The following is a 26,147-nucleotide window of genomic DNA, read 5'->3' as shown; positions in this document are numbered from 1 at the left end:
CTTATTGTAGGCTTTGCAAATAAGCTTTATAGTATTTGATGTCAAGACCTCTTCGCTTTCGATATCAAACCAGCAATGACAGTAATTTCATTTGTCACCTGGTATATGTAATTCTGTATGACTTACTGTTCTCATTGACTTCAACATCAGAAAGAAACAGAACTAATGTCTGTTTTTTATTTCTTCATTAAGAAAACTAAGGGTTAATAAACAAGTTTATGGAAGTATAAATGTAGTGTCCACTGTGTTCAAGCAATGTGTCAGATGCAACATAGAAGTGGACAAAATCTTACCTAAACATAGAAGTGGAGCCAAATCTTACCTAAAGAACCACACTGCCTCCAGCAGTTTTTTATCTCACCTGTTGAATGTGACGAAGGAGACAATGGCCCAGCACGGTAGTTCTTCTGTCAGGATGCTTCCCTGTCCGTGCCTTTGCTGCCTCTTCTGCGTATGTCTACATATGCTGCCTCCTGTAATCACCAATCTAAGACATGTCTAAGATGGTCCAACTTTCCTGTTTTGCCCCCAATCCTTTTACAGGGTTGCATGTTACCATCCACAATGTAACAAGTAATTCATTGCCCTGCCCAAAATCCAACTTGAAAATAAATGTCTGGCTGCACTTTTTCCATTCTCATCGTCTTTCTGAAGCTGCTTTTTCTCCCTGCTTCCTCTTGTTCCACTGGCTCATCAGTAACAAGAGTTTTCAGCAAGTGTTCACGATTAGAGAGACTTGTCAGCCCTCCCCACCATGAGGCATATGGATAAGCTAGAGACCCTATTGCTTTATGACAGATGTTTTGTAACCCTTAACTTTGCTACTTCAGCATTTAAAAATATTTTTGTATCTTTCTGGATTATTGAAGAGAAGTTGGTGGGGAGAATTTCAGTTCATGAAACTTCCTCCACCCTCATGTATGGTGTTGATAAGATATTTGCCAACAAAACTTTCAACTTGGATGTTATGCAAAGGCAGCACCCTTTACAGGAATAAAAGAAGAAAAGTGTGTTACTGATAGTGTTTGCAATATTCTCAGCTCTACAACTGGTAAAATGGACAAATGTTTCAGAGTCTGTGTTGTGGTCTAGATTCCATAGAAAATCCTGGTCACAATGCTCTTTTGTCCTCTCTTTCATTACATTTTCTTACACCGTAGAGACCCAGGGCAAATATCTAATTCCTGTCCCATAATAGGAAAGTTAATACTTCTGAGTAATAACAATTATAAAAAATTTAACATCTTGCAAAAGCACGTAATGTTCCTTGGGTTATTTTTTTTAAAGGTTCAGTATCTGACTCCTCAGAGGAAATTTGCGAGGAACGGTCTTATACAAATAGACTATGGAAGAGCTAAAGACAGACAGTTATATCTTGGAATGATTAAGACTAAGTGAAAATTGATGCTTCTAATAAGGAGTAGCAGGCATCCTTAATTGTCACTGCATGTATTTATTTTGCTGTGTTTTGAAGGTTATACATTCCATACTGCATAAAGAAGTTCAATAATTGGTCTTAGGTAGGATTTGCCTGGCTGAAAATTTAGTGACAATTATGATGTACTTCCTATTTGGCAGACAATGAATGAAGATGATGTTTAAATTTGTACATACATTCATTCTAGGGAGAAGGGGAAAAAGTTGTTTTCATGTATGAATTTAATTGTTTAAGAGGTAGATTCTTTTGCCTACAGTAATAATACTGGATATGCTATATTGTTAAGTCTTGGATATGCCAGAATTTAAAAAGCTGTTTGCAGGAATTAGAGTGATGGTTGATTGCCTAAGAGTTAGTATCTACTTCTTTCTGCTGCGTCAAATTTAAAATCTTTCACTCGTGCTGGTTTGTTGTGTGTTGCTGGTTAGTTGTGTGAAGTTCTTAAAAGGTTGTGTTGGTAATGTTTGGAGATTAAAATCTCAGGTGAGATTTATTTGGTAATGGATTATAGAATGGAAATAGTGTGAGCTTGACACTTGATTTCTCTGCTAGGATTCTGTTATACAGTTCAGTAGCTACAGGATTTTTATTAGAAGTCTTGCATGCTTGCAGAGAAGCTGATTACTTCAGTGCTTCTTGATTGTTACAAAGCTTGTGTAACAAATGTGTCTTTTTTCCTCTAGGGATTTTTGGCTAATCAGAAGAGAGCTGAGAACTTGAAAGATCCTTCTGTGCTGCCTGACTTGTGTTTGAGTCATGCAAATCAGCTGATGATTATGTTAACTAATCACAGAAAACTGTTAGATATTAAACAGAAATGCACCACTGCCAAACAGGAGCTTGCAAATAACCTTCAAGTCAGACTAAAGTAAGTTACAACTTCTCAACTTGGTATTGTAAATTCCACTTGCATTGATATTTTTAAAAGAAAAAGTGTCATAAGGAAATCTTCAGTAATGTACAGAGGCTTTTCATAATGGAAGAGAAAATAAAAGTTGGATCAGTTAAGTTTGTTTAACAAGTAATCTGTAAGTATGAAACAAAATATTACTTAAACTCTAAGAAAAATCTCTTAATGATCTTCATATCAATAAAACAATATTCTTGAACCTACAATCCCCTTTCCTGTCATCAACCTTGAAAGCCATCAATATCTTATTTAAAATCTGGCAGTTATATTGATGTTTTCAAAAGAGTGTAGTAAATATAAGTAAAACACTCTCCAGTAGCTTGTGATCATATCAAAGCAAGAAACCATGACATTAGTTTATTTACTTGCAGTTAATGAAAAATAATTACATCTACTGACAGTGGAAAAGTCATTTTTTCATGTAAGCATCATTGCCATATGCCATAAAAGGCAGTAAATAATCTATATTGCTAAATGGAAAAAGCGTTCCTTCTACTATTAAACCTAATCCTTAAGCTTTATTTAATGTTATGTCAGATACATAGGGAAAATGTACAGACATATAATTTCTTCAGAAAGGATTATGTTTATACTGGCTGCTAATAATTAGGCAACATTTGTGAAGGGTGTGGAGGGCAAGATGTATGAGGAGTGGTTGAGGTCCCTTGGTTTGTTCAGCCCAGAGCAGAGCAGGCTTAGGGGAGGCCTCATGGCGGCCTGCAGCTCCCTCACGAGGGGAGCAGAGGGGCAGGCGCTGAGCTCTGCTCTCTGGGGACAGCGACAGGACCCGAGGGGACAGGGGAGGGTCAGGCTGGGTGTTAAGGAAAGGTTCTGCACCCAGAGGTCGGGCACTGGGACATGGCTCCCCGGGGCAGTGGTCACAGCACTGAGCCTGTTCTTGTCCGAGAAGCGTTTGGACAATGCTCTCAGACACATGGTCTAAAAATCAGCTGGAACCTGATGATCCTTGTGGGTCCCTTCTAACCTGGTATGTTTTGTGGTTCTATGAACACTGATGCTGTTAAACTTGCATACTGGATTGGTTATCTGTCAATGAGATTTTTTTCTACTTGACAAGGTTACAGTTTGTATGAAAAAATGTAGTTTAAGGATGAAGGAAAAAGTAAAGCAGAATCAGCAGTGCAGTAATGACAGATTCTGTTTGTAAGATGAATTATTGCTAGGGAAATCAGAACAGGAATTTGTCTCTCTTCAGTGCCCGTGCACCTACTCTTACCCTTTTGAAAAGGTGTTTTTTTGTGTTTTTTCACCATTTTTCACAAGCAGCAAGGGTTAGTATGTAGAAGTTAGCTTACCATAAACATCACTTTGATTTCCTATATGCTGAAGTACAGATATAGCTATGCACCTAATTCACAAGTTACTAGAGGGAAAGAATTGCATCCCTTTGGAAGGAGAAAGTGAGGCACAGAGAATGAATGCAAGGAGGATAGATCTTAAGAAGAATAAAGCATAGACTTTTTTTTTTTTTAAAAAAAAAAAAACAACAACTTTTCTGTGTCAAACCAAAGATGGTCAGATTCTTCAGCAGCAGCTAGTAGCAAATGACTGTAACAGGAATGAGGAAAATACATGTTTTCCTCTAAGAATATTTACATGTAGTAGTTTTTCTGGGTTTAACTGCTGGTTAATTCTTTTGAATCCTCAAACTCTTGCTGGCTTTTACTTTAAGTTCAGCAGTGCAACTCTTGTGGAAAAAGTCCTTACTTTTTGTGCTTGAATGCTCTGTTTGTTTGTTGCTACTCTGTGAGAAAGTTAAAAGTGTATGTTTGTCTTCTCTGTTAGTATATGTTCCTAGTAGTTTAATGTTGACTTCATTGTATTTGTCACTTTTACTTCACTTATGTCAACAAAAATGTTTTTTTGTTACTGCGGGGGTGTAGCTGCCCCATGTTATGACTTGTTTGGAAAAGTTGCTGTAATGTTTCCACTCAAACAGCAGTTCATCACCTTTTCCATAGTTAAGCTGTGATTTAATTATTTTGGTGTCTGTGTTTTAAATTACTATATTGACCAAAGAACACGTGTATATTTTCAATAAGGTAATTGGATGTGTGGTTACATAAAATGAAAATCTGTATGGTAGCAGGGCCATTATTTGTAGTGAATGAGTAGAGGATGTGAACTTCCTAGGCAGTCTTTTAGATCTTCTCTTTGACAGTATCCCCACCCCTGATATTTCTGGCTAATTCTTTTCCATATTTTTAAGATTTATAAACAAAGACTAGTGTTATCTTTGCTCTGGATGTGCCAACTTGTTTGTAAATTCTTCTAGAGAAAATTACATTATTTTAAGGTAATGTATGCTAAGAGTATTAACAAAAACAATACCTTAACTTAAATGTTGGTGAGTGTTAATTTGAATGTTTATGTGGATTTTTTACTCTGAGAAGTTAATAGAAAGGACAACTACTGAATTCTGAATTACTTGGTACTTCCAGATAGCCTGTTGTTGACCTGTGTAAAATAATACTGTTCAGTTGATCCAGAGATGTTGCTAATTTGGGATAAATTAAAATGCAGAAGAGATGACTAAGTTGCTGTCTTCTAAAGTGTAACCTGCTTTTGTAGGTGGTGTTGTTTTGTAATGCTTCATGCTGACCAAGATGGAGAGAAACTGCAAGCTTTGCTTCGTCTTGTAACAGAGCTTCTAGAAAGAGTCAAAGTTGTAGAGGCTCTCAGCACTGTTCCTCAAATGTACTGTCTAGCTGTCGTTGAGGTTGTAAGGAGAAAAATGTTCATAAAACACTACAGGGAGGTAAGTAAATACAAAGGTTTGGTCTTGACAGTTTGTCAATGTATAAATTAACTACTAACTATGCATTTTCTTTTCTGTAGTGGGCGGGTGCTTTAATAAAAGATGGGAAACACCTATATGAAGCTGAAAGAGCAAAAAGAGAATCTTTTGGTAAACTGTTCAGTAAGTACTTCCTCTTCTGTGAAATCAGAGCTATGGTTTAGTATGACTTTTGTCTTTAAAAGTAGATAAAATATTTTCATTATGTTGCAATTTAAATACCTGCATGTTGTTTTTTGTTGCTTAAATAGGGAACATACGCTGTGCCAGGAGGTCCTATTATGAACAAATTTTGCTATTAAGTCATGTTATGATTTAACAAACTATTCCATATAGTTTATCCAAAATACTGTGAAAGTTCTAGTTAGTTTAATGCTTCTGAAAGACAAAAATCCTAATTACTACACTTGAATGGAGTTTCTTCTTGAACATGCTTTTGAACTTGCTACAAGCTTTACTATTCCATTAAATAACACTTGTGAAACCATTACTGAATATTTGAGTATTGGTACAGCTTCATCTGTAGTTCTTCAGGAAAGACAAAAACTAAAGTTGCAATTGTATAACACTTGACCAGAGGTTTAAAAAAAAAAAAAGTATGAAGTTTGAGTAAAAAATAAAAATAAAAAAAAAACAGAAACTGGATTTTTCTACGAAATCTGCATTCTATGTTCTAAATGAACTGCTAAAATAAGAAAATTGAGTAAAAGGTTAGCAAAATTTTGGAAAGGAGATTTCCAAGATTACAAAGAAGAAAATTTGAAAAATGATTTGAGGATTTTAAGAGGTAAGCACTAAGGGAACAATCGCAAATGGAGTGCGAAGTTGTATTTTTCGTGGTGGGTTTTCCATGAAATTCCATGCAAAAAGTTCCACTTTTTATTAAGAAATAGCATAGTTGGTAATACCTTCAAATTTGGTTGTTCAAGTGTTTCTCCTGAGACATTGTTTGTATGTTGTATTTATTCCTTTTAAATAACCACTTTTTTTATTTGCCCAGGGAAGTCTTTTCTAAGGAATCGCTTGTTCAGAGGACTTGATTCCTGGCCTCCATCATTTTGTGTATGTACTCAGCATCTTTGTTTCCTTCATGTTTGTAAACAGTACTTCTGTAAATTAAACTAGGCTTAGTTCATGCTGTATGCCTGTCACATTGCTGACAGAAAAGAAACAGCTAGAAACTAGTATTTTTTTGCTATTTAAAGTGACCTGTATTAACACTGGTTCCTAACTTGCGTTGCGGTGGGAGAGGAAATGTCAGTTTGATACTCCTTCTTAACAAGGAGCCTCTGGAATTGAATAAAAAAAAATCTGTTGATCGGAAAGCAGAGGCCAGGAGGGATAATTTGCCTATCTAATCCAATATTTTGAATAATACAGCCATAAAATTAATCATGCTGCAAAAGCAAGTAAAGGTTTTCGTGTTTTCCTGTAATTACTAGATGAGTGGAGCAGAATTTTCATCTCTTCATTGGTTAATAAAATGATAGTGAAAAAGTGTAACTATAATCGAGCATTGTTTATTAAATTTAATTTCACACAGACTGGTTAATTCGAGTAAGATCTATCTCTGTGATTCTAATGTTGCCATCTTATTTTGCCTTGTTTACCCTTTTCAACTTCTCTTTGGCAGCATTTTTTTTGAAAAGATGCTGGGAAGAAATAAAAATGTTACTTTTCTAGTATTTAAAATACTGAACTGGATTGGTACTTAAATATCTGTTTAGCAGCACAATAAGTAAAGTTTCAGTGCCATTTCTTACCCCTTAACTACTTAAATCAGTGTTTACAAAGCTTGGTAATAGGGAGGAAGTACTGATGCCAGAGGCACTATGGATAATGACTGTAAATGTAAATTAACTTTTTAGGGTTGTATGGGTGAGGGTGTAGCTGGACACAGTTTCCTTAAAAAGATAATGAATTCTTTTGAGAAATCAGTTTGTTAAACTTCTCCATTATGAATTAGGCTCCTTTTTTGAATGGTTCCTTAGTCATCTTGATATCACCTTTATAACAAAATATAAATTAATTTCTTCTTAATACAGACACGAAAACCTCGCAGATTTGACAGTGAGCTTCCAGATATCTCATTAAGTGACTTGCAGTTTTTGCAGTCATTTTGTCCTTCAGAAGTACAGCCATTACTCAGGTAAATCGCCTTTTTAGACTTCGTGCAATATGGAGGTTGCTTCCCTTTCTGTCCTGCTTCCATCTCCAATTTATTTTGCATAAGGAACAGAAAAGGATATTTTTGTTAAACTGATAATTCTTAAGCAATGGTCTTTTACTGACTGACTTACGTTACTTGCTGATTTCCATATATGTTACTTATATGCTTATACACAAGCTCAGGTGACCTGTACATATTTATGCCCTATGTATTATTCTGTATGGAGATGTAAAGGATGTTGGACATTACTCCAGTGTTTAGTGAGCTTTCAATTCATATGTCTTAAACCTGTAAAAATTGGGCAAGCACAAAATAGGCAGGAGCAAGTCCTCTGTAAGGTCCTGTCTAAGAAAAGGTCTATCTGTATCACTGTAGTCAGATGCTACAGGTATTTGTCATTCTTCGTTCTAACAAACGTCGTTGTACTTAAAGATTTTCTAGCTCTAAGGCCACAACCCCACAAAGGATTGATAATGTAAAAAGGAGTTGCTCCACTGTCATTTGTCAGGTTCATCAACAGTACCAACCTGTAACCTGTTACTGGTCCACAGAGCAGGAGCTGAATTGACTGTATTTTTCACCTTTATGTTGTACTGGCATTCTTTATAATTCAGAAGTCCTGGAAATCCTCCTGGTGCTATGGCTACTGACATTAACAATAAGTATAGTGAGCTTAGTCTGCTTGAGAGTGAATTTGCCATAGATCGCAATGCAACTGATAAACCATTCTAATTTCCTCTTGTTACACTGTTACGTTTGCTTCTCAGTCACTGTGGAGATAAAATGCAAACTATCAAAATATGTATTGCTGATATTTGCTGTGAATTTTACAACCTTCGTAGGAAATTCAGACTGAGTTCAGTAAGAATTTTGTTTTTCTGTTGTCGGGAAATCATCAGTAACTAAACTGTTGCGGGTTACTGATGTAATGATAGAGCTTTCCACTTGATGGCAATAGAGGTGGAATTATGTCATGTTCATTCTGTTTTGTGTTTACGTTTGGTGGCAATGTTGATGACAGTGGAGGACTTGTAACTTGAGTGAGCTGAGTTGCCCCACACCTTGGTACACTCTGAGCTTCAGAACAAACTTTAGAGCAGTGCTTTGTCTGGTATTTTCATTTAACATCTAAAAAGAAAACAATCAGCAAACTAGCAAGCTGAAACCTAGCATGGAATCCTCACCTATCATCACCCTGAGCAGCATAATTAAAATGATGCTTCTAGTATATAATATTTTGATTAGAGAATGCAAAATACAGTGAAATATAATCTGCTTTTATTATGCTAGTCTAAATTAACTTCAGCTTCATGAATTCAGTGGAGTAATTCCAGACAAATATTCTGGAAGTACAGGCTCTCAAGAAAAATGGAATAAATATTACTTTTCTGGAGGTTTAGGAAATTTGCAGTTGAAATCTTACAGTGCAAAACTTGCAATATGATCACAACACATTATTCAGCCTTTTAATTTAGGCTACCTATCATTGAGAAAGAATAATTGAGAATTAATTGTTGCTTCAAAGGAAGAGCTGGATTGGAGAGAATCCAAGAGAATAACCGAGTCCTAAGTGCTTCAATAACAAATCTAATCACCATCAATTCTCTTCTAATAGTGTTGTTGTAATTCTAGGTACTAGTGGTAAATCTTTTCCTCAGAAGGAAAGACTCTGATATATTACTTCCCCATTACTGTGTTTATTATTATTATTTAGTCCTTAAGAGCTCTTGAGTTCTTATTTTAAAGCACAAATACCAGGTGTCTTTGTGGATTTTCCATGTAAAATAGATGAAACAAAGAAAATATAAACGTTATGCAGAGGGAAGCTTAGTCTTACTGGAATATCTATATAACACTTTAATATATTTGAATATTAGATGTAACAATAAGGGGAAAAAAGTTAATCTTGTACTGTTTTTAAGGGTTCCTATACTTTGTGACTTTGAACCTCTTCACCAGCATGTACGTGCTCTACATAACCTGGTAAAAGCAGCACAGAGTTTGGATGAAATGTCACAAACCATTACAGACCTGCTGAATGAACAAAAGGTATGTGCTTTTTTTAACAAAGAAAATAGAATATTGAAAATGAGTTGTGTATCTTCATAATATTGTTTTAACTGAAAGAAACTTTCATGTTCCAGACATGAAGATTACGTTGTCTCACAACTGCATAGTAATTGTTTCCTTTCTGATGAGTAAGATGAGCCTATTTAGAAAGCAGTCTAAAGATATTAAACATTTATCAGATGTTTATATTTTACAGAATTTTACAATTAGGAAAATAAATTAGAGTCCAGTAGAATTATTCTGAATATTTTTCTGCCTTTGTGAGCTTCTGTGTGTGTAATGTGTATATTTTGCCTATGTTGCTTTAGCTTGTATTTTAGTTTGTTCCTCTTCTAGATACTTGCATTGATTTTTTTTTTTTTAAGTCTTCCTGGCACAAACAGGTAAGGGAGAATTCAGGACTTTGATTGTCCCCATTAATCTGCATATTGGTGTGTCATCTACTCCTTTTGTTGCAGCCCTGTTTCTTAGGGAAGGGAAGTAATATGTGCAGTTCTTTGAGTATAGAAGAAATAGATGGGAAAAATTTCTTCCTCATTTCACTCTACTGTTAAGCAGATACTTTGCCCTAGAAACTCTATTCCTGTCAATCAGTTTTGATTCTACACATTCTGCCTCTTTCATAGTATGCCAAATGGAGTCTTAGCTTGTGACTGTAACTTGTCAACTTTAAGCGATGTTTGAACTTTTGCTTGAAGTTGACTGCTTCAGACTGGGCTTCTCTAGTAGTTGTAGTATAGAATTTTTGCAGGGCTCCATGCTATCTACAGTATAAGTGTTCACATACATTTCGATGCTGGCTAGAAGCAATTTTTGGAACTGTCTTTTGTACTGAGCCTGTCCAAGTCCCACTGAAATTTGAGGTATACTCTTCAAATAGGTTGTTACTATTTTATCCTCAAGTTCATGTGCATGTTCAATTTTGAATTAGAAAATTCCTGCTTTTAAGCTATATGCATGAAGTCTTCTATCTCTTTATTCTTTTGAAACTTGAGCAAGATATTTACTGGAAGTCTTTGATTTGTATGAAATACGAGATCTGGGCTGTTCTTTGTTCTGAAATACAAAAATGGTGTACTATTTGTCAACTTAGCTCTTTTTTCTTTATGAAGGTTGCTGTCTTTATGAACAGCCACTGATAATAAGAGAGTTAGGACCTGATTGCTGTATTAGACAATGGAATGGCTAGGAGTAGTGTAACTTCTGTGAAGTCTGGGATTTTTCTGAGTATACTCTCTACCATGTCATGCTATGGTATGTAGAAGTCCACCCACAAGGTTTCTTACGAGATAAATTTCAGTATGTCAGTGACAGGGGTTCTAGGGAATTCTTAATATCACTGAAGCTTGCAGTGTCAGGATAGTGTGAAATCAATCAAAATAATAACTTTTAATCCAAAATGTACGTAATAGTAGAACAAGAAACAGGAAAGGTGCCTTGTTCAGTCTTGATCATAAAATCATAGAATTGTTAAGGTTGGAAAAGACCTCTAAGATATCTGATCCAACTGTCCCCCTACCACCAATATTGCCCGCTAAACCATGTCCCTAAGCACCATGTACAACCTTTCCTTAAACACCCCCGGGTATGGTGACTCTACCACCTCACTGGGCAACCCGTTCCAATGCCTTCCTGCTCCTTCTGAGAAGAAATGTCTCCTAATTTCCAATCTGAACCTTCCCTGGTACAACTTGAGGTCATTCTCTCTAGTCCTATCACTAGTTACCTGTGAGAAGAGGCCGACACCCAGCTCCCCATAACTTCCTTTCAGGTATCTGTAGAGAGCAATCAGGTCTCCCCTGAGCCTCCTCTTCTCCAGACTAAACAACCCCAATTCCCTCAGCTGCTCTTCATAGGACTTGTGTTCCAGGCCCTTCACCAGCATCATAGCCCTTCTTTGGACATGTTCCAGGGCCTTGATGTCCTTCTTGTACTGAGGGGCCCAAAACTGAACACAGTACTCGAGGTGTGGCCTCGCCAGAGCAGAGTACAAGGGGATGATCACCTCCCTGGGCCTGCAGGCTATGCTACTCCTGATACAAGCCAGGATGCCATTGGTCTTCTTGTCCACTGGGGACAAGGTGCTCGTGTTCAGGCGAGCATCAATCAGTACCCCCAGTTCCTTTTCCTCTGCAGAGCTTTCAAGCCACTCTGCCTCAAGCTGTAGCGCTGCATGGGGTTGTTGTGGTCAAAGTGCAGGACCCGACACTTGGCTGTTTTGAACTTCATCCCATTGGCCTCTGCCCATCGACCCAACCTGTCCAGGTTCCTCTGCAGGGCCTTCCTACCCCCTCTGGCAGCTCGAGACTTCCCCCCAACTTGGTGTCATCTGCAGACTTACTGAGGGTGCCCTCAATTCCCTCATCCAAGTCATCAATGAAGATATTAAAGAGGATGGGCCCAAACACCAACCCCTGGGGAGTACCACTGGTGAGCGGTTGCCAGCTGGATTTCACTCCATTCATCACCACTCTCTGGGCCTGGCCATCCAGCCAGTTCCTAACCGAGCAATGCATGCACCTGTCCATGCCATGGGCTGCCAGCTTCTCCAGGAGAATACTGTGGGAGACCATGTTAAAGGCCTTGCTGAAGTCCAGGTAGACTATGTCAACAGGCTTTCCCTCGTTCACCAGGTTGGCTACTTGGTCATAGAAGGGATGGTTTCTATTGCTCTGAAAGTCCACCTAAATATTGGTTCAGAATTGTTTATCTGAGAAATTTGTACCTGTATCAGGCTTTACAAAAATGCTTGCCAAATCAGGAGAATCTGTTCTATCCACATTTTTTTTGCTGTTTTTTGATCAGTTTGGATTCTTGGCTGACTCAAAAACATGAAATGCCTAGACAGATTTGGATAATTCTCTTTAAGTAAATTAAATTACACAGTCAGAGTTGGGCAACTCATGATGTCATCTTGAAAATGCCCATCTCTATGTCATTTCAATGATTCACTTGAACATCTTTTTAACTGAAGCAAATAGGTCAGTTGAAGAGACTTTTCTTGGTCAGTGTTCTTGTTACCACCTGATAGAAGATTGGGCCCTTTCTCTGTGTCACTTTGCTTTGCAAATGATCTAGAAGTATTTTTTGTTTGTTTTGTTTCAAATCATAGAACATACAACCAAAGAAAGGCTTGCATTGGCAAGGACCTTAAAGATAATGTAGTTCCAACCCACCTGCCGTGGGCAGGGATACTACCCACTAGATCAGGTTGCCCTGGGCCCCATCCAACCCAGTCTTGAACATCTCCAGAGATGGGGCATCCACAGATTCTCTTGGCAACCTGTTTTAAGTGCCTCACCACCCTCTGAATGAAGAATTTCTTCCTAACCTCTAATCTAAATCTCCCCTCTTTTAGTTTAAAACCATTTCCCTTTGTCCAATCATTATTTGCCTGAGCAAAAGGTTGTTCTCCATCTTTTTTTATAAATCGCCTTTAAGTACTGAAACCCCCCTTTAAGTAGTGAGAGGTCTCAGTGAGGTCACCCCGGAGCCTTCTCTTCTGTAGGCTGAACATCCCCAGCTCTCTCAGCCTTTCTTCAGCGGTGCTTCAGCCCTCTGATCATCCTCATGGCCCTCCTCTGGACCTGCTCTAACAGATCTGCATCCCTCTTTGCATATGCTCTTTTGTTTTTGTTTAAAATTGAGATAATAGGAAAGTGTCCTCTTATCCTCACTATTGCTAGGAATTTCTAACCATGAGCCAGCAGTGTGCCCTTGTGTCCAAGAAGGCCAGTGGTATCTTGGGGTGCATTTTGAAGAGTGTTGGCAGTAGGTCATGGGAGGTGATCCTGCCCCTATACTCAGCCCTGGTGAGGCCACATCTGGAGCATTGTGTCCAGTTCTGGGCTCCCCAGTGCAAGAGGGACATAGAACTATTGGAATGAGTTCAGAGGAGGGCTGCTAAGATGATTAGAGGACTGGAGCACCTGTTGTATGAGGACAGGCCGAGAGAACTGGGCCTGTTTAGCCTGGGGAAGAGAAGACTGAGGGGAGACCTCCTTACTGTATATAAATATCCAAGGGGAGGGTGTTGAGAGGATGGAACCGGTCTCTTTTCAGTTGTGCCCACTGACAGGACAAGAGGCAATGGGCACAGACTGAAGCACAGGAAGTTTCAGCTGAGTATGAGAGGGCACTTCTTTACTGTGAGGGTGACAGAGCACTGGGACAGGTTGCCCAGAGAGGTTGTGGAGTCTCCTTCTCTGGAGATATTCAAAACCCACCTGGATGCCATCCTGCACAATGTGCTGTAGGTGATCCTGCTTGGCAGGGAAGTTGGACTAGATGATCGTCAGAGGTCCCTTCCAATCCTGCCCATTCTGTCATTCTGTGCATTTACATGATATAACTTGCAGGATAAATATATATTTAATAATAATCCTGAAAATTACTATTTTTCATGGTTTGTGAACTGTGAGAGATCTTTCCAGGTTGTTGATGATTGTGCAGACTGAATGTTGCTTATGTAGCCCTTGTAGTATATTTGCCCAGAGAGGCCCACTTGACCTCAGCCTCTGTTTCCACATGGGTGGCAGCAGAAGCCTGGTTCTTCAAGTTGGACTGTGATAGAGTTGGACTGTGATAGTTTTCCAGGCTTATTGATAGTGCAGCAGTTCAGCACTTTCTGGGTCAGGCAGGAGTTTGGCTTCTGTGGCTGACGCAGGAGGATCGTCTTTTGATACCTGTTTTAGGCAGGAGAGGAAATCTGTGTCTGCAGCCAAGTGAACAAAGAGCAAGTCTGAGGGAATCCAGTAACTAATTGAGGATGCTAGTAATATATATTCTAAGTGTCCTGTTAATTCTCATCAATCCAGCTTTGATGACATGGATAGTATGCATCTTTATCTGAGGTTTCTTTTTTTTTAGTATTACATCAAAGTATTTAAAGAACAATGCTGTTTGTTTAATTTGTTGCTATTTTGAAATGTGTTTTTCTTTGCAATGCTTACTGCTTTTTCTGTTTCATTTAATGGTCTCACACAGATTGGTGTGTCCTTTCATTTCTATAATAAAAAGTTTAATCTAATCAGTGATTGGGTTAAAGATACCTAGGAGAAAGTTAAAGTGCCCATAGGAGTGAGTAAGAGGATTAAGGTGTCTTCTCCATGGTTAGCAGGTAATTAACATGTGCAATCCTGTGGTGTTAAAAGGTCCTAATGTAAGAGAAGGCTTTTCAAATGAGATTATATATCTATCGTTTGTTCTAGTTGAGTTCAAAATCCATTCCTGTTTGTAATCCTTCAAAGAGTTGCACAATTCCTTGCCTATGATTTTATCTGCCGATATAACTAGAACAAGGCATGTGCCTCAGCGCATTAAAATTACTTCCGATTTCTCGTTTTCCTTGTTTGCTCTGGACTGTTTTCTTTGTTGCCACAGAAATTACAGCATATGACATACGCATGCATTACCACGTATACTTTGTAAATGGACTACATAGCAGACATCACGTTGTCAGGTAAATAAGCAGCAGTAAACAAAGTCTTCCATTTAGTTTCAGTTCCTCAAAATGTGAGGCTTTACTCTTCACTAGGAAATAATCTAGTAATTCAACTAGAGTCCCACCCTAGTTCACAGCAGCCACTGCAAAGACATCAAATTTGTTATGGCCTTGTTTCGGTTTCCCTCAGAACTGTATTAAAAGAAAATCTAGTTCACTTCCGAGTATTTCTCTACGCAATGAAAAGTTGTGGTTTATTTTCCTCTTTTTCATGCTGTATTCTTATGCTATGCCTTCTAGTATGATCCTCCAGGAGTGCCAAAAGTTGATACCATCTTTCCTTTGCATGTGGCTTTCTGTAGGACTTTCTAATATTCAGTCTTCTAAGTCATTTTTTATGTGCTTGCTTAACATCTGTGGTGCTAGCTTTTATTACTGTTAAAGCTCTGGTTTATCAATATTAAATGCTTGTCGGTTAAAGCATGTGGTTTGAGTCCAGGCATTTATCAACATATGGAGTATCTTTCATCATTTCTTTTTCTCAGTTTTATTAGATAAACATCAGGCTGAAATTAATCACAAGGTAAACATGTTGAAATCTGGACTGATAGTATTTTTAAAAAAGGAATGGTTCCATTTAAGTTTTCTGTCTCTTGTGTCCTGTATTCATTTTTGATGGCTAAAGACAGTATTTTGAATGAATAATATAAAGCTTTTTGCAGTGGGTTTTGATCATCAAATTTAAAAATCATTGTATCATTTACTTTAATAGAAATGAAAAGGCTAATGGAGGTAAGGTATATATGCAACTCTGCTGTTTAGGTGAGTGTCACAACTGGAAATAAGTTATTCCTAAATCTCAGTTTAGTATTCTTTTCTTACTCATATTAGTCATGCTACATCTCCATGAAGAAAACATGTACCTCATACAGAGAAGGATAAGGTCCCTTTTTGGGTAGCAGCTATTGTAAAAAGATTGAGAAAACAAACAAACAAAAAAAAAACACAAAAGGTATTTATGCAACAGCAGTCTGGTGTCTGCCATTTTTGTCTGCTTTTGGGGTTCCGTTGCTGACCGTTTATTGCCCTGCTCTACTAATTCATGTCATTTAAGTAGTTGAGTTAAACAGATAACAAAAGTTTATTCAGTAAAAATTAATACAGTGGAGATGACTAGACACACTAAATGCATGGAGACAGCAGGTATATTTTGGAAAAGAGACATGCACAGGATCACTAGCTGGAGGAGGTTGTTGGCTTTTTGGAATTGAGCGTCATTCTGAAAGATGTCCTGCAACTGAATTCACTTAAAATATATCTTCCATGGCAGTATAGAAAAGCATTTACACTTCTGAAATTTTCTGTAACACCTGTCTTTGAAATTGCTTAAGATTTGTTTTCAAACACTGTACATGAACTTATACTTCACAGTAGCGTTTGCAGAATTTGAACTCTTGCTTTATAATTCTGAACAAGAGGTAATAGTGATGAGATTTAAACATGTTATCATGATTAATTGGAAAATTGTTGTGAGGTAACTTTTAGCCTTTTAAATATCAAAAGCAATGTGATCAGCGATTTCTGGAAATAATTCCACAAAGGTGAAGAAGCTTGCATAATGTTTCTGCTGGGTTACAAACTGCTGTTACTCAGGGGTGATTGTGGAGAGGTATTCTAATCCTTAGCCTTTCAGTTGAAGACTGAGTTGTTTGGAGTTACAGAATCAGGTTTAGTGCTATCCGGTGTCTCTAGGCAAAATGACAAAAATTGGTGTTGGAAGCAACATGGGGAAATAAAACCGCTCCAGCTGCAGTGTCCTGACTTCTGAGAAGAATTTAATAAGAATGAGCACTTTATTGTATTAGTAGTCTTTTACACTTGCACTTAGTGATCTCAGAAGCAGAACAATTCTCATTGCATGTTTTTGATACTTACGTTAGAAGACAACGTTTTGCCTTGGTAAAGTTTTTGTAAATCTTTTAAATTTAATATTAATAGTATCCGAATTAAAGTAAATTTTAATGGCAGTATTAGCAAGAATAAAATAGAAATACCTTTAAATTATTAAGGAAAAACAATTTCAGCATATTGTTGGAAACCAAAGGGTGTCTATTTCTGAGCAGTTTTTTCATCCAAAGTTGTTTCAGACTTTTCAAACATGATTGTATGTGATTCATGTAGGACTTTTATATAGGTGGACATTTAGTATTTGAGCATTTTTCAAATATTTTTTTTAAAAAACAGTATCACTTGCAATTTCTGCAATTTTTAGTGAAATTGCAGTCTTAGTTATTTTGGATTGTTACAGATAAGGCTGACTTCTTCATTTTAGTATTTCCTGGTAATTATTGATCAATCAAAAATATTTGTCAACGCTTCTGCCAATCTCTTTAAGTACTTTTTTGTGTTCTTTAAATTCTAGGCCTCCAATAGTCAAGCATCGCCACAATCTGCTACTACACCAAGGATGGAAAGTACAACAGGAACCACAATTGCTACCTCTTCAAAAACTCCTCCATCACTCAGTCTTCAGGGTCCCCTGTGTCCTCCTGTGTGTCCCCCAGCTCCATTAGAGGAATTGTCACCAGACAGCATTGATGCTCATACGTTTGATTTTGAAACTATTGCCCATCCGAACCTGGAGCAAGCGCTTAAACAAGGATCATTAGACTTGGATTCATTAGCAGAAAGTCCAGAATCTGACTTTATGTCAGCTGTAAATGAATTTGTAATAGAAGAAAATCCAGTATCTCCTAATGTAATAAGTGATCCACAAAGTCCTGAAATGATGGTGGAATCTCTTTATTCTTCAGTTATCAATGCAATAGACAGTAGACGCATGCAAGACACACATTCTTGCGTAAAGGACGTTCCAGTAGAAAATGCATCTCTCACTGTTTGCATGGAGAAGTGTAGGGTTATTGCTCAAGATTCAAAGGTACATTTAAGAGGTATAAAAGAAGATCTTTGCCACTTTAGAACACTTGTACAAAGAGAACAGTGTGACTTTTCTAATTCTTTAAAATGCACTTCATTAGAAATAGTAAATACTATTGAGAAGGTAAAACTTTCACTTGAAAAAACACTAAAAGATAAACATCAAAAAGAACTACAGTCTTTGAAAAGTGAATATGAAACTAAAATTAATAAATTACTGGAGGATGGTGAAGAAAGCCAAAAAAAGATTACAAAGTTAAAAGGTGACTTGTTAGGCCTTGAGGAAGTACTTCAGAATAAAAACAATGAATTTGCGATGGTGAAAAATGAAAAAGAAGCTGTAGTTTGCCTTCAGAATGAAAAAGATCAGAAATTACATGAATTAGAATGCCAAATGGAGACACAAAATTGTGAAATTAAGGAACTGAGACAGTCACGTGAGATAGTTCTTGAAGACTTGAAAAAACTTCATGTTGAAAATGATGAAAAACTACAGCTCCTGAGGGCAGAACTGCAGAGTTTAGAACAAAGCCATTTAAAAGAACTGGAGAACAACCTACAAGCTAGACATTTACAGGAATTTGAGAAAGTGCTAGCTGAGCACAAGGACTGTTTAGATAAATTAAAAAAAGAGAACCAGCATAGACTTGAACAAATGCAAGAATCTCATGCAGCAGTTGTACAAGAGAAACAACAACAGGTAGAAGAGTTAAAACTGAAAGTTTCAGATCTGTCTGATTTGAGGTGCAAATTGGAAGTTGAACTTGCCCTGAAAGAAGCAGAAACTGATGAAATGAAGCTTCTCTTGGAAGAAAGCAGGAACCAGCAAAAAGAGACCTTAAAATCTCAGATTGATAAGGAAACTGAAAGCTTAAAAAAAGAGATCGATAAATTAAACAGTAAGATACAAATCAGCAGTGATGAATATCAAGTGGGCTTGTCAGAACTGAGAACTCTAATGACAATTGAGAAAGATCAGTGCATTTCTGAACTAGTAGACAGATACGAAGAAGAATCAAATTTGCTTAGAACTGAACTAAACAAAGTAACAGTTCTTCATCAAAAAACTTGTGAAGCAGAAAAAAGACTTTCAGAGCAAATAACAGAACTACAAAGTAAGTTAGAGTTGGAAGTGAATGCCTTAGAAAAGGAAAAAACAGAAAAAATGGCACTCTGTGAGCGGCAGGAAAAATACGAAGCTATTATCCATAAGCTTAAGGAAGAAAAAGAACTGTTAGTATCTAACCAAGAGCAAGACAGGCAGTTGCTCATTCAGAAGCTCAATTCTGAAAAAGAGGACGCAGTGCAAACTGCTTGTAAAGAGTTTGAATTACAGAGAGAAGCTGCTGAAAAAGGGCTTTTGGAAAAAATACAACAACTTGAGATGCAAGTAAATCGGAGGTACTGTAAGAATTAAGTTGCTGTGTTGTCTTAGTATTCTAAAGTAATTAATCTGGAATTTTCATAATGCATTATGCAGTAGGTGAAATTTCTATATGTTTGTAGTAGTGTCTGTCTGACTTGTTTTTTATTCAGGTTTCAAGTTATTTCTGTTTTATAGGTAGCGAGTGATGTTCCTGTGTCTGCATTTAGACTAAAAATTGTAACATACTTTATACAGTATGATTTTCAGACAGCAATTAAGATTTTTATTTCAGTCTCATAATGCTTTGTGGGAGGAGCACTTCCACGGTTGCTTGAAATTCAGGGTTTGATGGTCTCAACCTCTGTCCTGTCCTGTCCTTTGCTCTGGCACTAGTACTGTATGAGCTTGAGGTGGATACCTTTTAGGCTAGTAACTTTCTTATACTGGTTAATTGTACGCTCATAGTAGTGCTAATGCTGCCGTGAAAAAATGCGTGAGAATACATGGTCAACTGAAAACTGGACTTTAGCTGCCTTGGGTCTTTCTAGGGTCTTTCCATTTGAGCTTTATAATGAAACAGTATTGGGCAACGTCATTTTAAAGGACATCCTAACATACTTGTTTTGCATTGTTAATTTTTGCAGTATTTTTCCAATTGGGAAGAAAAAATCCGTGCCATAAAAACCTAGAGTTACTTCTCCTGACTTCCTATTTCTAATTGACCTCCTAATTCATAATGGCTGTCAACAGAGTAGACATTTGTATATTGTGTAATGGAAATACTAGACTTTTTCTATGCAACTATATCTTAGAAACAATATTCTAGTTTGAAATGCTAGAGTTCGTTAATCTACCTGTAGAGCCTTGGAGCTCCGAAGATAATTCTTGTCTGTACAATATCCAGTTAAAGCATTTTGTTCTAGGTATCGTGACATATCGAGTATGTGAAAACTGTGATAAAATGAGCAGAATATACATAAAAAGAACAGTACAGAATGCAAACACAAACTTAAGTTGGCATTCACATTTTAAATACAAAGGTAATGTTTTTAAAAAATAAAAATGGGGGGAGTTTATGCAGAGAATCCAGTACACAGTTCACTTCTGTGGTGTAAAGAAATAAAAACATCCACTTCACTTGAAATATCCACTTCATCCTCATTACCAGATTTTGATATGCTAATATCTGTCATTAAGTGTTGTATCACTGTCTGTTTTGTGTGTCCATGTACTAAAAAAAAAGGTCAAAATGAGGGTGCGCTTCCTGAATTAAGATTCAGTGATTGGGATACAATTATATTAAAACTTCTGTTTTTAAATATTCTCTAAATTTAATGAAATATGCTGAAATGAGGAGGAAAAACGAATAAATCAAGCGCTATGTTCTTTTCCTTTTGTTAGTATTGATGCATGTAGAAGTTTTAAAAATATGACTCAACAGGAAAAAGCTGTAGCTATGTCATCAGACTTATTTAAAAAATAGACCAACATTTAAATTTGAACAACTGAATACAGCTGTGTGCATTACTATACAAACTGGATGAAATGGAGAGCAATATATCTCAAAGAAATGTTATATGCTTCAGTCTGAAGACATGTTAGTAGTTTGTTACGAGTTCTGTCAAGTGATTTAATTTTCAAAGTGTGATGTTAAAATAAGGCCGCTCTTTATGGCTTTAATCTGCTGTTAGGCTTTTTCTCTAGGAACAAAGACACAGCATGTTTCGTCTCCAGAGGGCACATGTGTTATGTGAATCTGTCTTAATATTTCAAAGTCACTGTCTAGCTGTTTGGTTCTCAAGTACTTAAAACCCAAGTTATGCCAGTAACTTGAGTTGACTTGTTATCCTCACTTGGTTGTTGTTTAGCCATTAATTTGTAACGGTAGAAAACAACTTTTATTTGGCGCGTGCTTAAATGGTTTTTAGATAAGTGAAATGTTCTCCTTGTCTTCTCTATTTCTTCAAGAAAAAGATCTCTTTTTCTTCAAGATCAATGTTACACTAGCGTTCCAGAAGTCACTGATAGGGACTTGCATTGTTGAATTTCATCTGAGTGTTGCATTGGTATCAGAAATTTAATTTTTTGAACTTTCATGAAAGTTAACAAAAATATTTAGAAGCTAGAAAGAAATGTTTGTGGCCCATGCATTAAGACATGAAAAATAATGCATTTTGTTTATAAAGTGTCGAGTCCTTGCGAGAGGAACCCCAGTCCATGAAGAAAGGTGCTTTTGGTATCCGAAAGAAAAATAAAGGTTAGGTGGGCGTTGTAACTAATACCATAGGCATTGAGCATCCTTAGATAACGACGTACTTGAGTGTCGTTTTCCAATGAGCTGAGAGTTCATTCAGTCCATCTGCAAGGCCAGTGACACCTCCTTTGGTTTGGTGCAGCTAACAGTCTTGGGTTTAGGCTGGTGCATTAGCTTGGCACTCAGGCAACCTGGAATAACACAATGCAAAGAAAAAAAAAACATTACTTGTAAGATGCAGGCATACCTCCTTACGCTTCCCAGCCAAACTTTTACGTAGCTCTCTTAATTGGATAGGGACAATTGATGGCAGAAACAGGGTGAGTTTGTGCTGGATGATGTGTTGAAGAATTCTTGAAGCATTTTTAGATTAGGAATTGTGCTTGTGGGAGTTGGTATATTAGCACACAGTGTTTTTCACAGACTATCTAATGTCAGGAGACTGCCCCTCTAGGCTGCTGAGTCTGGAAAAAGAAATTGACACATGTATGTAGATAGGTTTGGGGAAATTTAATTTATAGAAAATATAACTCTGGAGTAGAGGAACAATTGAAACTCAAAATAATACAAGTTTTCACAAAAGTTGCTGAACAAAATGGATTTGTCTGTACTAGTACTGTACACAGTGGTGGTATAGCCAAACTGTTTGAAGAGCCGTTTAATGTTATTAATCTTCCTGCCTGAGTGACAGTTAATGCTTTCTTTTCTTTATGATCATTACTGCTGTTCTTCAGATTCTGCAAGCCAGAGTTGTCTTTTACATCTGCATTCCTTTGAATTATTGCTGAATTGCTCATTTTTGTAAGGGTACTGTAGGCTTTACATTTTGACATACTAAAAATCTCAACGGAATTGATCTGTCGTTCCTTGTTTCACCACTTTCCATACCTTGTGTTCAAAAAGTAAAAACAAAAGTCCCTCTCAAGAAAATTTCAAAATATAGTCATTGTAGTGCACTAGAAAACAGAATGCCCGAGAGTGTGAATATGCTGAGATGTACCTGATTAAAAATAGAATTGAATATTAATAATGACTTAATTGCAATACAGTATTTGTTAAACATTTCAGAGAAAACTGTCTCAAAACTGACTTCTGATTTCTGTGTGCTTGCTTCTTTCATATATTCTGGGACTCTGTATATGACATAAATTTAAAGCCTAAACATTTTCTTTTAAGTCCTCCCACTGAATCATCTGCTGAGTCAAGCTTGGTTGCTGAACTTCAAGAAAAGCTTCAGGAAGAAAAAATGAAATTCTTGGAGCAACTTGAAGAACAAGAGAGAAAAAAGAATGAAGAAATGCAGAACATCAGAACATCTCTAACTGCAGAGCAGCAGGTAAAGTTGATTCTTTATTACTTTTCCTCCCGTGAGAATGTGTTCTTTTGCCGTTTTGAAGATACGGACTTGTTTTTTGCTACGTAACACACATTCAGAATTTGTACTGTTTTGTGGAGTCATATGATGTGTTAATGAAATTCAGTACTCCACGGTTTATTTATTAATTGCTTAACTATCTGTGGAATGTGCAATCCAGATTCAATTTGTGTTTTCCGTCACTGTTGCTTGTGTTGTTATGCTAGTGCTGTAAATTGTATCTGTTAATATTGAACTCCAGAAAGATGTCACTTAAGTACAGTTTAAGTTAACAGTGTTGTTCTGTGCAATACATAATTAAAGCTTTGAAATACTAATTGATTTGGAATGCTACTTAATGGCTTTTATACTTTATTAGCCTGGGCAGATGGCGTTTGAGGTTCAAAGCAAATGTGATCTTTTACTTCTCTCTAAACCTATATTAAACAACTCTATGTATTCCTCACCTTGATACAAACTCATACTACACTGATTTAATTATTAGAATATCATTAATGGTGCATTTTTTCTTTTTAAAATATCGTGATTCTCTGATTTTGTAGAGCTGCTTAGTTCTGAAACTAAATCTCTCTAAGTAACAGCTATTATCTACAGCTTAGCGGTTAACCACTAAGAAAGGTTTTTCTGTTTTAAGCACCTCTACTTACTTTAGTTATAATAGGATCAAATAAGGTCAGAGAGACAGTGTAGTAATCAACCAGCTTGGTGAATGAACTTTGAATCGCTTGGTACAGAGAACTGAAAATCAGACAGTTATAAGGAAAAGAGTATTTTTGAAATTTCTGAACTGCAGACATTAATACTGAAATGAGCCATACATAGTTAATCTAATAGGGATATTTTATAGATTACTTTGATAATTTTAAGATTTCTTTTTGTACTGGAATCTGCCTTAGTATGCCATTTTCCTCATTAGATAATAATTTTCATTCAGCAGAGGATGGTAGGGGAAGCATTAATTTCAAATTCCTATGAAATACAGAATCTAATTAAAGTAAACATATCCACCAATGCTGAAAACTTGCAAGACTGCCTCCAATGATTGCTGAATTTTCTGTGTATTTAATCTCATACTTGATGTCATTTTCACCTTAGCAAAGTTACTTAAGTTTTTACTTATGCTTATGCTTGTGATGTGTTATGTGAGTTTTATTAGACAGACATTTAGTAAAGTCTGCAATGCACTATATAAGTTGTATAACCAGTCAACTTGTGATTTAAGATAGAGATGAGTAGGCATAAAAAAAAAAAGAAAAAAAAGAAAAAATGAAAATAGAGAATCTAAAGCTAGTCAAGGTCATGACTGGCTCCTAAAATTCACTAAAGTGAAATTGTGATTTAAAATATCATCTGGTTGATAATTTTTTGTCTCCCATCACCACAGCCCTAAAAGTGGGAGGTATGAGGGTGTAATGGTTAGTAGAGGGATTCATATCATAGAATCATTAAGGCTAGAAAAGACCTCTAAAACCATCTGGTCCAGCTATCTCTCTACCACCATTATCACCCACCAAACCATGTCCATAAGCACCAAATCCAACCTTTCCTTGAACACCGCCAGGGACAGTGACTCCACCACCTCCCTTGGCAACCCATTCCAGTGCCTGAAATTTCCTCAGTATGGCATCAAAACAAACAGCTTATTTCTTGCTTGGGCCTTTGCTTTACATTTCTCTCCTCTTGGTCTACTCGTCTCTTACATTTCCTATTTCAGTAATACTGTTTTCTGTTTTCAGACCAATTTTAACACTGTTTTGGCAAGAGAAAAAATGAAGAAAGAAAATATAATTAATGATCTTAGTGACAAATTAAAAATGCTAACACAACAGCAAGAAAAAGATAAGGGTAAGCATACTGTGAAAGTATTTCTTTCCTAATAGGACAATTTCATTTGCTTCAGGTTGGTTTTGCTCCTTAGTTCTGCTATTAAAGGAATTTTGATTTATTTGTCATAGATTTGATTGAAACGCTTTCTGAAGATCGAGCTCGTTTACTTGAAGAAAAGAAAAAGCTTGAAGAACAAGTTAATAAGCTGAGAAGTAGTAATCTTTCTCCATCAACCTACTTAGCAGCAGCTTCAGAAGCTTGTGGAGCATGCGCAGCTGATACTCCTGCTGACACAGATAGACTGGCTTCTGACATTGCAGCTGAAGGAAGAATGGATTCCACAATGGAAACCAGTATGATGGCTGTGCAGTAAGTATGGGGCATTGTAGTAGAATTGCACAAAGCATGCTGTCATTCTTTGTGTGCTGTTGGGTGTTCTAATGTACAAATGAGCATGTTTAATACTCCCTCCACCTTTGATATTCTTAGTAAGAATTTTCTTTTAAACGTACACATACAATTGTGGCATCACAGCCATCAGAAATGCATGGTTTTGATGGCTTTGAAGTAGACAGCCTTAAAGACCTTTCAATTATAAGGTGAAAAACTACATCTAGGTATGAAACTTAAATCAAGTGGAAGAAGAGCAATTGTAATAGAGACCTAGGATAAGCTAGTGGTGTTTGCATTTTTTGGCATATTTTATGAACAGTGGCTGACTCATATCAAACACAAAATACTTCATGGTTGGTTGAGCATGTGACTGCTGTAGATTGTATAACGGTGTTCATGTGTGAGTGGGAAGGGAGATACCTGTTGTTGGTAGAAATAGGCTAAATCTTGCGCTGAATCCTGTGAAATATGCAGAAATGGCCCCATTCTTCTTAAGTGACCACAAACTTATTATTTATCAGTAACTGAAAATTCACTGGATTATAGAAGGGGGAAAAAAACCTTTTTCCTTTTTTCAAAGGTTCTGCCAGAAATATCAGTGCTGATTCTTAAACTACCTTTCTGTGCTGTAGTTCATTTTTTTTCTCCCCCAGCTTCTCAGCTACTTTCCCGATTCTTCTCTTTCCTGATTCTTTCTTTCTTAAATATATACCCTGCCTATATACTAGGAATGCTAGTACAAAAGTATTCTGTAAACTCTGAAGTAAGCTATTTATCATGATAGCAGAATGATGGCATTCATCTGTGCGTGAATGAGAAGGGGGCGAAAAGCACTTCGAGTGTGTGGGGAGAAATATTGCTTTTAATGTACCCGTTTTCTTTTTTTTTCTTTTAGTGAAAATGTCCATATGTCTGAAGAAAAACAGAGGATCATGTTGTTAGAAAGAGTGAGTAGATTATTTGTGAGATTAAGAACTACAGCTAATTATTATAAATGTCTGTTATATACTCTGGTGCAATGTAGCATCAGCAAAGCTTATAAATATTACGCGGAATGCTTTTCTGTTTGTACGAATTTCAGATTGGTATAACTGAAGTCATTCAAAGTAAGTATTAATACACTGTATTTATACCAGGCCTAGCTTA

At 36.8% G+C, this 26,147-nt stretch overlaps 1 protein-coding gene across 2 annotated transcripts in view; it reads left to right on the top strand.

Annotated features, from left to right (window-relative positions):
* Positions 1–26,147, top strand: part of RB1CC1 (RB1 inducible coiled-coil 1) — a 74,854-nt gene that overhangs the window by 37,448 nt on the left and 11,259 nt on the right. For both annotated transcript variants that reach the window (XM_035317100.1, XM_035317099.1), the window contains exons 9-19: positions 2,122–2,306; positions 4,941–5,127; positions 5,208–5,289; positions 6,167–6,228; positions 7,212–7,315; positions 9,259–9,385; positions 17,272–19,187; positions 22,583–22,742; positions 24,518–24,626; positions 24,737–24,977; positions 25,897–25,948. In XM_035317100.1, coding sequence (XP_035172991.1) covers positions 2,122–2,306; positions 4,941–5,127; positions 5,208–5,289; positions 6,167–6,228; positions 7,212–7,315; positions 9,259–9,385; positions 17,272–19,187; positions 22,583–22,742; positions 24,518–24,626; positions 24,737–24,977; positions 25,897–25,948 — 3,225 coding nt within the window. The remainder of the gene's footprint in view (positions 1–2,121; positions 2,307–4,940; positions 5,128–5,207; positions 5,290–6,166; positions 6,229–7,211; positions 7,316–9,258; positions 9,386–17,271; positions 19,188–22,582; positions 22,743–24,517; positions 24,627–24,736; positions 24,978–25,896; positions 25,949–26,147) is intronic.

Source organism: Oxyura jamaicensis, chromosome 2 (genome assembly GCF_011077185.1).
Source record: "Oxyura jamaicensis isolate SHBP4307 breed ruddy duck chromosome 2, BPBGC_Ojam_1.0, whole genome shotgun sequence".
Taxonomy (NCBI): Eukaryota; Metazoa; Chordata; class Aves; order Anseriformes; family Anatidae; genus Oxyura; species Oxyura jamaicensis.
This window is presented reverse-complemented; position numbering and strand designations above follow the sequence as displayed.